At 39.9% G+C, this 13067-nt stretch overlaps 1 protein-coding gene across 19 annotated transcripts in view; it reads left to right on the top strand.

Annotated features, from left to right (window-relative positions):
* TBL1X (transducin beta like 1X-linked) overlaps positions 1-13067 on the top strand; it is a 199945-nt gene that overhangs the window by 130470 nt on the left and 56408 nt on the right. For 18 of the 19 annotated variants that reach the window (XM_015273692.4, XM_015273683.4, XM_040700983.2 and 15 more), the window contains one exon: positions 12414-12521. In XM_015273692.4, the coding sequence (XP_015129178.1) occupies positions 12464-12521 (58 nt within the window). In that variant the 5' untranslated portion in view covers positions 12414-12463. Of the gene's footprint in view, positions 1-4644; positions 10737-12413; positions 12522-13067 lie in introns of those variants that run through there. The other variant, XM_046942639.1, reaches the window with a different exon arrangement.

The following is a 13067-nucleotide window of genomic DNA, read 5'->3' as shown; positions in this document are numbered from 1 at the left end:
CTGTCCTTTTCTCAAATGAAGATAATTAGTCATTTTTTTACAGTCAAAGATACAAATTGGAGCCTGGATTTGGAGGAGAGATTTGTAGCAACGAATCCCAGTCTCAGACAACTGTCTAATCCGTGGCTGCAGGAAAATACATAAATCTTTGAAACAGGCACATAACTTTCCCCATTCCTTGTAGAGGGAATTCTATAGCTAAATAGCATGTGAGAATTACATTCCAGGAGCTGGATGGCTAAAATACTCACTTGGTTATTACATCCTTAGAAGATCTAGTAAGCATGACAATACTGAGTATTACCCTGTCTACCTTCCTGCATGTCTTTTCCAGATATATATTTTTCCATATAAATTAGTAAAGGTGGTAGTAAGACTGTTCCAATTTGGAAAAAGTCTTTTACTTTCAATTATGTAACTGCTGGTGTTCGTTTTAAAGCCCTATATAGACTTTGTGACTTTATAACACAACTGTAACACCTCTTTGTGTAAGCAATAGGAAACAGTTCTGGTCTGTATAAGCGTGAGCACAGCGGATGAAGGGAAGGGATGGTCCTCCTATACACGACTCTCATCAGACCACATCTAGTTACATATCCAGTTTGGGGCCTCAACAAAGACAGGCATGGGCAAACCAGAAGTTTTCTAGACGTCTGTGATGGGTCCCCCAGGGTTGGGACTGGAGCACTTGCCCCATGAGGTGAGTCTGGGCTGGCTCAGCCTGGAGGGAAACCGTTTTCCTGTGAAGACAGTGGGGCAGAGGAGTAGGTCATCTCTGGCCTTCGAGGGTTTCAGTCTCTGAATGGATGAAGCCCTGAGCAGCCTGCTCTGACCCCAGACCTAGCCCTACTTTGGCTCAGAGAAGTGGACTATATACCTTCTGAGGTCCCTTTGAACCTCTTATCCTCAAGCCTTTAGGCACCCAAAATCCTACTGATGTTCACTGGCTTTCAGAATTGTAGTTGTAAACACGATTGACATATATGTCAACCTTTATGATCACATCTGGCTTCCTGAGCGTCTCTCTTGGAGGAGAGGCCAAAAATATAGGAACATTTTGATCTCTGATGAAATAATTCTTGTCTAGGCATTAATAACTTTAAAAACTTCTCAAACCTTGTATATATAGTGTTAAGTCTTCAGTTCTCTCTGGGTTGATTTTTTTTAAGCCTGGGAGTGCTTATTTTATTTGATCTGCTCTAACTAGCAGTTGTGTCATAATAGGTTGAAATCCTTCTTGAGAGGCATTCAACTGATCTTTTTTAGGAGAAAACTTAGGTTATATCATATGTGTCTCTAAGTCCCCAAGGATATTGAATTTATCTTAGTTTCTAGGTGGTTTGACTTTTTTTAAAAAAAGCAGGTTAAAAAGCTTTCCATGGCATCTTTTAATCTATAGAATTTGCTGTTTATATTAGGGCTGCATAGAACTTCACAGTACTGCCACCATAAATTTATCTTGCTACGTTCTATATTCATCATCTGTCTGGTAATAACAGAATAGCTAGTCCGGGCATGCAAATCAGCGTTAAAAAGAACCAGGGTATATTAAAAGCAACCTTATGGTTCTGCTGCTTGTGTCTCCTGCTATCCTTAGTCTAGAGGAAGCAACTAAATACGACTGAGATTTACATTTTATGTACACCTCCATACTGGGCCAGTAATGTCTTTATGAAAAGGGGCAGACACCCTCTATCTAAAGAGGAGAGGCACAGAGTATTCCTCCTGTGGTCTTACCAGTAAGAGAAATAGCCAGAAAAGATAAAGTGACAGTGTCTGATTCCAATGGGTAATAACAGCATATGAAAGAAGAGGGATTGGAGAAAAGACAGATAGTGTGCGAGATACTGTTGTACAATCTGGATTATGCTACTGGATATGCTGTGCCTGATTTTCTCTTCTCTCTTTGTGGTCTGTATATAGATCGTTCAGAGGAAAGGTTGAGGGGAAAAAGAGCTGAAAAAACCCCCACCAGTATCTTAAGCTTGTGCTTGAGGTGGTTTTTCATAAGACTGAGATTACTCAATCTGATTTTTTTTGTATTGATTTTTTAATAGGACGCTTCTATATTAAATATCTAGCAATATAAATGCAAAAAAATAACTTAGTAAGGTTTTAGTTTGGGGGCTGCGCAGAAGTGCCTGCAGGCATCCTTTTACAGCAATTTGTGTCTCACTGCCCTTCTTTCTCCCTCCTCCACCTTTAGAGAAGAAAAGCAACGTTGTACCTTCTTGAAAGAGGAGGCATTAGGGAAGCATTTAATGACTTGTCTCCAAAGCTCACATCATTGTAAACCAGAGTAAATTGAGTGAAGCTGTGCTAAAAAAAAAAGTAAAAAAAGAAAAAAAAAAAAAAAATTTCTAAAAGAGCTAAATGTTGAAGTATAAGTACACTGCAATGAAATATCCTGAATGTATATATTTATGTTTCTGTTGTTCTGTTGCACAGTACTATCTAATGATTGTCCTTACAGCGTTTAGCATTGACATTCTCTTAGTATTATTCAAGAGAAAACATTAACTATTCATAGCTATCATTAATATGTTTATAAATAGTTTATAAGAGGATCTACCATAATCAAAGTTCAAAATAGTGTCCATTAAAACTCTTTGTCTTCATGTATTCTATAATATACAAAATATTTCTTTTGGGGGCTGAAATTTTCCATGCTATGAGCCTGAAAAATATTTTTTGCCCTTTACCTCAGAATATAATCCTTTCAGCTATTCTGGAATTATAGACGAATGGGAAAAATTCTTTTTCCCTTAGTGCAATAATAATAACAATAATTCTAAAAAATGAAGAAAATCCTCAGCCACACTTTTAACGATACTACAGGGAAAACAAGGTTGAAATATGTGGTAAGATGTATGGCCTTTGCTTGCTCTGAGGAAAAAAAAATAAAAATGAAATAATAAATGATGGAAAAATAACATCAAATTGTTCCCAGTAACATCTGTTAAGCCTATTAACTGAAAGTAATAAAATCCCACCCCTTTTAATGATGTCACTGCCCAGTCGTTCTGCCTGAGGCCATCAGGCCTTGAATGTGCCAGGCTGGGCCTCCTCCCTCAGCTCTTCTCTAGACCTCTTCATGTCCTTCCCTTAGCTCTTGTTCACTTGACCTCAGCTGATGGGTCACAGAATCATAGAATTGCTCAGGTTGAAAAAGACCTTAAAGATCATCAAGTCCAACCACAACGTAGCCATCATACATACTCGTGGCTGCCCTCTTTGCACTTGTTATGAGCACACCTTGTGACAACTGTCCAGCAGTCTACTGCTCTGCTACTCCACAGCCATGTGGGGATAGCCTGCAAAGCTTGAGGCTTTCTAGTCCAGCACAGACTCCTGTTGGTTTATGTCATCCTGTACATAGGGTTTGCTAAGTCCAAGTGTTGGTTTTGTCATTCCAGTAGAAGGTGTTATTGTGAGGCAGCACCAGAATCGCTTCCATATTTAAACTGTTTCTAGTGCTTAGGACTAATGAAGTCCTAAGTCCTTCAGTAAGATACTGAAACAACATGCAGTTCAAATGCATGTGGAATTGAAACACAGATATTACTTGTGGGAGAGAAGTAATACAAAAAAATGTGCAGATATCTAAACATCCTGTCATTAGTGTTAGAGCTGTAGTCTGTCCATGGCTCTGAGCATGTTTCCTTCACGCTGGAGGCCTGGAACAAGGATAAGAAATAAAGAGACTGAGCTCGTGGGTATGAAATAATTGCAACCTTCTTCATGTTGCCTTTGCTGTGTGTCACCTCCCTGGTCCTGCAGTGTTGACGTGCCACATCTGCCAGGCCTGTCTGTTGTCATATGCTGAGTAGCAAAGGTCCCGGTAGCTGTGGTTGGCACTAATACCATTCCAGCTGGTAAGTTGCTAGCTGTGTGGTTTTTAAAGCAAGGATTCACCTTTGGGCTGTTAAAGAAAGCAGTTTGTGTAAGAGATGATGTAAAAGGCACACAAGGATGTTTTATCCTTACCTTGCTCTTCAGAAATAAGGAGAACGTGCAAGGGGCAACTTGATCCTATAGCCCAGTTAGAATGTTCAGATGTGCTAGGAAAAATCAGGATTTGGGCCCCTGCTCCCAGAGATGCACCGTTTTAAATGGTAAAGTTGCTGGATAAAAATCAGATCCCTTATTCAAGGCAGAGGAAGCCTTATTCAGCTATTCCATCTTTCGGGAAAGTCAAGGCTGTCCTTTCAGGCACGTGGGTCTTGTGTTCTTTGCCTCATTTAAAAATAAAATAGACAAAACAGACATTGTGCCTGCTGATCCGAGCTGCCCTTACAGCAGGTGGCTCTGGAACTTTGTGGAGGCCCTGTTATCAGTCCCAGCCCCGTGGTGTCACCTCAAAGGCACATGTTTTATCTGCTGGTGCGTGGCCTGCCTCATCACAGTTGGGTGCTTGTTTGCATCCATACTTAAAGGCAAGCTTAGGACTCAGATACCTCAAATTGACATTTTAGTGTACTTTTTTAGGTATTAGAGAAATTCCTGGCAGCGGAAAAAAGAAACTGTCCTTTTTCTAAATATGTGAGGGGAAGTTTGTTCTAAAAATTCATTTGTGTCATTTTAATCACATCTGAGGATACAGAAAGAAAATGAAACAGTTACAGCCAGTTCTGGCAAGGGCTCTTCCCATCATACTCCTTTTCACTCAGTACTCTGTGAATGTAAAGTACTGCTGAAAAATTGAGATCTCAATGTTTGCACTTTTTTCCTTTTTTTTTTTTTTTTCCTGAGGTATGAAAAGAATTCAGGTAAATCTGGTGAAAAGCGAAATTTTAGATACTATTAATACACTGTTCTACTTGCCGAAAATCAAGAAAAGCAAATATCTGTAGAGTAGTTGTGTCATCGTGTAGAGTAACTGTGTAATTTGTTTAAGGCTTTAGTCTTCGTTACCTGTTTTGAACATGTAGCACAATTACTAAGATTTAAAACTAATTTCTGGTCACATTACGTACATGGGATTGCACATACACACAGTTAAGCGTACAGCTAGTTGATCAAGTATTTTAGTCTAATTGACTTGACATATATGGACACATCCTCCAGTTCGTCCAGATTACAGTTTTGTGCTCTTATGAGGAAGAAAATATTAGTTCTTTTTCCTGGCAGGATCCCCAGATGTCTGAAGTTGTTCAGGAGTGATGAGATGTCTTGAGTCTCAAACCAGTCACACCGATCATGTGTTTTTATTTCTTAAGCGTCTGTAATTCCCTCTTAAACAAAATGAAAAACATTATATTTCATATCATTTCATTTGCAAGATTGAGAACTAACAACCTTTTCTCTCCTCTCAATCTTATTTTTGGCTTCCCCGTGCTTTCCGTATAACATACTATTGTAAACATCAAATTTATTGAGGAAGAGGGAAAAAAAAATATTGAAATTGCCTCTTCTTAGAACTAAGCTATAAAAGAGGTAGAACACAATTGTGCTAATTAAGAAGAGCAGTTGGTTTTGTTTGCTTTTTTTTTTTTCTTTCCCCCTTAGCCAAGTGCCAAAAAGGAAAAATCAATACAGGAAAAACCATTTTGCTCTACGGCAAAAGGAGTTGGAAAAGATCCACTCTTAGAAGTGAAATGCTGGAGGCTGATGTAATTAAGTGAACCGGCTGAGAACTGAAAAATAACCTGATCAAACTAGACTATAAGCATGAAAGAGCTGATGCACAATTCTAAGTCTTTTGATAGAGGAATGGAGTTCACTGGGAATTTGGTGATGAAAGGCTTGTCTTCTGTTGACAATTATTTTGTGCTGAAAAATTGTTGGTTAATTGAAAAATGGTTGAATAGTGCTTAGAAATTGCTGGAATATCTTTGTTGGTTTTTGTTTTTTGTTTTTTTAATAAATAGATAAAGTTTTGATTCCGAATGGCTTTTCAGTTTGACGTGTAATTTGTGATCTGAAGAAAAGTTATTTTAATGCTGAAATGAAACATTCTGCAGTCCACCAAAATGTGTAATTGGCCAACCTGTTTTTATTAGTATATTTGTATTAGGTTTGATTTACATTTAAAAAAAATAATAATAGATGATCTATAATTCTCTTTAATTATTTTTCCAAGACAGGGCAATCATTTCGTTGATTTACTTGCAGATTCTTAAAAGGATAAATACAGTAGGCACAGCTATGCTTTGAGATAAGAGACGTGCTCATTCCAATGCACAGTTGTATAAGTACAACACTGGATACTGAACTTACTGGTCAAAGGTTTTGTTTTATTTTGATGGATGCTTTTATTCAGATGAAAATTCCATTTTTGTCAGATTAGCTCACACAACATTTGATTCAACAAGAGTGACCTCTTCAAGACAGAACTGCATTTCATTAATCATTGCCACGTGCACGTAATTGTCATTCCTCCACTTTCTTCACTTGGCACCAGGTTTTGCACTCTGATATGGTTGAATTCGGTGATTAATTGTAGCAGATATCCTAACTTGTCAAGATTCAAGCCAGACCTTGTTTTTATCAGTACCATTTTTTGTGAAGGTCTGAGGTAGATGCGGTTGTTTCTTCTTCTCATAAGAATGTGATCTTCAGGCAACAGTGTGAATGGGGATGAGCTGGAGCTTCCTGCGTTTGTTTTGGTTTAGCGTGGCCATTTTAAAATCAACACAAGGTCAATGTAAATAAATAGACTTTAAAAAAGAAGAGGAAGAGCCAGCCAGAACATTTGGCCGTTCGGGTTTTCTGGCAAGCTTGTTGTCTTTTCTCTCTAAGGTCCGTGCTTTTACTTAGCTGCTGTAAATGTCAACAGCATTGCTCGGGATGCAGCAACACACACTGTACAGAGCACTGAGAGATCTCTGAGGAGGATCCTCTTCTGTTCTGTCTCAGGCTTTATTCCCCCGGAAAGAAAAAGAAAAAGAAAAAAAATTGGTGTTGCATTTGTGAAGAAGATCCATCAATATTAAATGTAAGTGATGCAAAGACATCTGTGAGCACCTATGAAAGATCCTAGGAGAGGATGAATTTTGAATTGCCTCGTTTTTGTTGTTGAATAACTAGAGTGGCCCAAGGTGGTCGTTTGGACTGAGGATAGTTAATTATTTGACTCCTCATTAAGAAAGGAGGTGGCGCAGCTTACTGTCAACGGGACTTGATTTGGATTTTGAAGTGCCTGATCTCTAGGAGGAACAACTGCTCTTCCTTTATGTTGTGTTTTTTTAAAGGAAGGTTATGTCAAGTTCAGTCTTCAGAGAGGAGGAGCCTGGAAGTCATGCACACGCAAGCTGCACTGTGAACAGGGCTGCCTATTGTTTTGATGAGTAGCACAGGTGAAGTTGGGAAAGAATTGTCCTGTGTGCTCTGCACCTGGTCATCAGCAGGAATGAAACTGTATCACTCCCGTGTCAGGATGGTGGCAAAGAAAAGATGTTTTCCTCTATAGCTTCTTGAAATGGCTAGAAAGGCTGCAAGGAGAGAGAGAGGGTTGTGTGCGCTCTGTTCCTCTCCCAAAGTTCTGTTTGGGCATTTTGGGAAGGAAACATACTGGAATTCCTCTGGAGGAGGAGGCGGCTGCAATAAAAGACAAGACTGAGGAATGCAGTGGTGCGGGCCAAAGAGAGCTTGTCAGCCTTTGGGGAAGAGCTGCTGCCTGCTGCCTGTGTTCTGGCTGCTTGGTGAAGCCAAGCATAGATACACAAAGTGCAAGGCCCACTGAGAGTTTCTGGTGAATGTGTTTTTCAGCACAAGGCACTGAGATTGACTGAGTAGGTCGCTTTGTGAGAAGTGATTTCTGGCTTTGGGAAATGATGTTTTTCATTAAACTACGGAGCATATGCAAAACAGTAACCTCCTGATTTGGCTGTGCTGCCACAGTGCCTTCAGATGCGCCGCTGTGACACGGGCGGCTGCTCTGGCTCTCAAGAGGTGCAGCTTTGTGCCCGGAGCCATCTTGGACAAGAAAATGAGAGCACAAGGGCAGGAACTCCAGTTCCCATGCAACAGTTTGGCAACACTCAATATTTGAACTTTCTGGAATGTTTTCATTTTAATGAAACCTCTTGTTTTTGCCTGGCTTTTGGTGTGGGTCTGTTGTTGTTGTTGTTTTTATCACAAAGAAAATACACAATTTCTCTTTTTTCCTCTGTTTTATTGCGGTCATTAAAACTTTTGTTGGGAAGAGACATTTTAGCCTAGCCTTGTTGAGTAAGTAGGTATATAGTGTAACCCCTTCAGGAGATTAACAAAACATCTTGGGGTGTGGAGTGTGTTTATTTAACAGTAATGAAAAAAAGCCTCCAGGAGGCTAAAGGCTACTGGGCATTCAGTTAGAGCTGACTGGAGCTCACAGGTTCTCAGAGGGTAATGTGAGGACCTGGCTGGCAGCCTGATGAATTTCTGTCAGGAGGGCTGGATGCAGAAATAGGAAGCATGCAGTTTCCTATTTAGGTTTGAGGTCAAGGTTTGAGTTTAGGTGTTTTCCCTAAATGTCTGCCCTGTTTCCGTCTTCCTGAGGGGAGGGCTGACCGGTAAGTCCCTGCGGATAGCAGTGCAGTCACAGGTGGCGAAGGTGAGCTGCTTTCCTGGAATGGCCTCTGCAACCCTGTGCAGAGGTATGCCTGAGGGCCAGGAAGCGGCTTTCAGGGCCTGTGATCTGCAGAGGAGAGAGTGGAGCTGCATCTCTATATGGTATTTTAAAGATTAAAATTTATTTTCACATGATTCTTCGGCCAAATCTCTCATGTTTATGGCAACAGTGCTAAAATACACCAGAAGAAGGAAACATAGCTGCTTGATAGGAGTAGGGGAAGATAATGCAAATGGGCAGCCTGGGGGACCTGGACGGTGCGGTGCCGGAGCAGAGCTGTTTCCCAGGCTGCCTTCTTCAATCACAGCATGGCCCATTTAGTATTAATCCATTAGGATTCCTGGTGCTCCAGGAAGGTCAAATCTGGGAGGAGAGGCAGTCCAGCGCACAGAGCCAAATCAGGCCCAGTGTTGACTGACTGACTGACTCCAGGGGATGAACCTGCTTGCTCACCCTGAGCACAGGCAGTGTGCTGCTGCTGCAGGCTGACACCAGGCCAAGGAAGTGTAGGAGCATAGTGGTGGTGTGCCTGAACCCAAAGCGTCTCCGCCAACCTATCTCTGCAGAACTGAGAGCTTAGCGTTTATATAAAGCAGTGGTGAATTTGGTTTTGCTTATTCTTAGCATCCATTCAGGGGTTTTGAGTGTTTGGGGTCCATAATGCATTGGGAATTCCATATGCTTAGTAGGTTCTCTTCCTGTATTTGACATACCCAAATACCTGCAGGGTCATAGCCCAGGTTTCTAAGGCAAGGTTGGAGTACGTAGAAATTGCCCTAATGTATAATAAAGGATACAGGAAAAAAAATGTTTCAAGTAAAAAAAGGTTGAAAACTTTGAATGTTCTTTGTAATTCCTTTTGTCATTGTGAAGAATTAAGATGTTATTGCTTGTTGGAATGCAAAATGTCTCATTTCTAAGCAATGCTTTATTAAAAAAAAATATTAATCTCAATTATAGCAGTCTCCGGTAGCAAGAGGAGACTGTCACTTAGCAGAAATAATTCTATCACAATGATAACTAAGGGTTTCTGTGATTTTCTGTAGAGATTTGCATTTCTGCATTAAAAATGGTATTGATGGGTGTCTGGTTGTTTGCCTCTTGTGAATCAGATGTAGAGGCACCCAAAGGGGATGTGTGTTCCTCTCCTCTTCACCATGTTTTCTGTGGTCTGTTTTATTTGAGGTGTTTATCCTTAAGGACGAAGGGAAATCAGGAAGAGCATTAATGAAATTGAGTATGGTCTTTCAAAGCTCAGCCAAATCTCTAATGAATAGAATTCTCTGGGTCAAAGCCAAGGTCTTTGTATAATTCTGGACGGGTAAAAGCTTTGCAGTTGTGTATCTGATTGTGCACTGGCGTCTCAGAGAGAAAAGAAACCTTGAATATATGAGCAGGGATCGTCTGGTTATTTATGGCATGGTAACAGTCTGTATAAAGATATGATCCGACACATATGTCAAAGTAATTCCTGTTGACTGACTTCAGGGAAAATGCATTGTAAATCCAGCTCCTCGGTGTGTTTGGGATTCTGATACAAAGGTGGCTGCTGTGGAGACTTTTCCGTGGCTGTCAAACTGTTTAGTTTGCAGACAGGCTCATTTTCTCTGGTTTTAACTCATTGAACGGAAAAACAAAACCCAACACCCCTCCTTTTCCTTTCCTTTCCCAAAGCAATCCTCTGTATGTGGGAAATACCATCTGAATGGCTCGAATTATCAGGATGCATCCGGAAACAGCGTTTGTAGTTTCTTGATATTTTTTTTTCTTTTAATAAAGTTCATTTGACCACAAAGTACGTCATTGCTGAAACTGAATTTTTGTAAGAGGTTTCAACTTTACCAACTTTCCTACCACCGAATACCGAAACCGCTATTTTTAAAGTACTTTTTTAAATGTTACGTCGGGTATTTTTTTTTTAAGCCCATTGCTATCAAAATGCCTTGCTTTACTGTTACCACGGCCGTAGCAGTGATATGTATGTATTTTAAATAGTCAGGGATGAAAATGGTCTCGCCTTTTGCAAGGTACATCTTCTTTGTTCGTCGTGTAATGGCGATGACTGTGCAGAAAGAGGCATGGTGATTTATTATTTATTCATTACCAAGTACGTCAAGTGATATTTAAAAGCTGCCACCCACCCATCTTCCTGAAGTGCTTTCTCTGCCTGCTATTCATGCCTGTAAGTGTCTCTTTTGCTACCTGTGGTTGCCTTTCCACTTGCAGAAAGGGTGGGCCTGTCTGTAGCTGAAGGCAATGCCACCTTGATAACTAACCCCCCTGCAGCTATGAGTGCTTTCAGTCTCCTGATTGTGGCAGAGAAATGTCATGATACGGATGAGGGATTGAGGAGAGGGGGCACCGAATGACTTTCCAGCGGGAAACATGACATCGGTGACAGAGCTGGTTGGGTGCAGCTGGCATTGCCTTCCCTCAGAGCCCTAACAGTAGATGAAATTTCCCCAGCTGGGAGTCTGAGACTATCAATATTTTCTACTCCAAGCTATAATAATAAAGACTGGATAGCTTGAGGAAGGTGTCTCCCAGCTTACCAAGGTGTGATTTCTTATGGAAAAAAACAAACAAACAAACAAAAAAAAACAGCATCTGAGCCACTGAGGAAATCTAGAAGTCCAGGAGAATTAAAGTCTTAAACAGGGTTCAAAAGACTTCAATTTCTGTAAATACGCAGAGGCATCTGTTACAGTCAGAAGTGACCTGCTGGTTGAAATGAGCAGCAGGGAAGACTTGTATCTGATGAGCACTGCCCGCAGTAGCAGGTGTTAATTCAGGCAACGGGAATAGCTGAAGAGGTTCCCAATGAACAAAGACCTTTCTGCTTGCCAAGAAGAGACATACGGGAAATTGAAACAAAAAGCACATGCCTGTGGTGTTTCATTTATAATTTGCAGCCAAGTGTGTAGCGTGCATTTCTATGTCCAAATCTTTACATCACTCGGTATAGGTCTAGTGTTCCTGATAGAGCCACAAAGGTTATGTCTGAGGAGCACTTACAGCTTTGGAAACCAAACTTCTTAACGCAGATTCCCAAGCAGAAATGAAGCAAGATTTAATGGAAAATGTTCAAAATAAATATATTTATTATCGCAGTGCACGCCCAAAGTAGTAGTGTAAAACTGTCATCCTAAAGGTTAGGATTGCTTAAGTGAATAACTGAAGTTTAATTCTTGCTCACTAGTAATCAGCAGAGACATTATAACATTATACATTTTTATAATGCCAGGATATTTGTATTCCTTGTTGGCACAAGGTATACTGCATTCTCCCTCCTCGCCTCTCTCTCACATGCACACCCCTGTAATAAAATTTGTAATTTCATCTTAAATTTAGGTTGGTTCTGTTTTATGGGAACTATATTTATGTCCTCTGCATAACTTAGTTTTTGTAAGGAAAGAACTTTTCTATTAAGTGGGTGAACTACTGGACAGAAACCTAAATGACAAATTCGGGGCTGCAAAGAGTTATGATTGGTATGTTTTATGTGAGTAATTGCTAGCAACTCTGAAAAGGCAATACCCTTACAGTAACAAAGAGTGCTCGGAGAACCAGTAATAAAGCCACTGAGGTAACAGAGTTAACATTTGCAAAGGCTTTCAAGATTTAAAATGCCCTCTTGGATTCTTGTATATATTAAGCACTGCTCTTTAATTGTAATAAAAAGTATCATACATCTTGAGTACTTGATTCACAGTATTTAATGGGTGCCTCCCATGGGGATATAACAGCACTAATGATGAGACCTTTAAATGCCTTAACAAATCTCACATCTGTTTTGATAACAACTTCAATAATAAATCAAAATAAAACAAAATCTGTTATTTTCTTTCCTTTTGAACAGAGCGTGGATCACACTTCTCATAAACCTCATCATATTGAGGTTGGGCTAAGATGAGCATAACCAGTGACGAAGTGAATTTCTTGGTGTATCGCTATCTCCAGGAATCAGGTAAGTTTCCTGTATTTCATCAAAACTCCAAGTCATAAATGAAATGGGAAAATTGGCTTTTTACATGGTCTTGTTTTAGGAATGTTTGTTGAGTGTTTCAGTTGGACTACATATTCCTTGCACAAACCTGTATTTCTTTGGAACCATGGTCCAAAGCATAATATAAGTGCAGACGTGCACACATACAAATTAAACGTTTAAGTTAGGCAAAACAAGGAAATAAATAACACTGTGTTAACAGATGTTTTTGTAGAATAGTATCATCAGAGCCAACATCATTTTTGGCAGCACCAGCACAAAGCACATTGATTTTGTATCGTTTTTCTTGGCTATTTGAAATTGTTCTGTCAGATGCTTATTAAATAAACAGGGATTGTATAAATTCATTTTATATTGGTTGTATGTTGATCTCATAAATGGAAAACTGGGTGCAAATATCTGATGATTTAGAATTTCATTACAGTAATTATATATGCAAAGTGAGCTTTGCAGGCGACATCTCTTTTCCTTGTGAGCATGGCTCTGTCTTAGTATCGTTTCCTTGTG

The sequence above is a fragment of the Gallus gallus genome, chromosome 1, assembly GCF_016699485.2.
Source record: "Gallus gallus isolate bGalGal1 chromosome 1, bGalGal1.mat.broiler.GRCg7b, whole genome shotgun sequence".
Lineage (NCBI taxonomy): Eukaryota > Metazoa > Chordata > Aves > Galliformes > Phasianidae > Gallus > Gallus gallus.
This window is presented reverse-complemented; position numbering and strand designations above follow the sequence as displayed.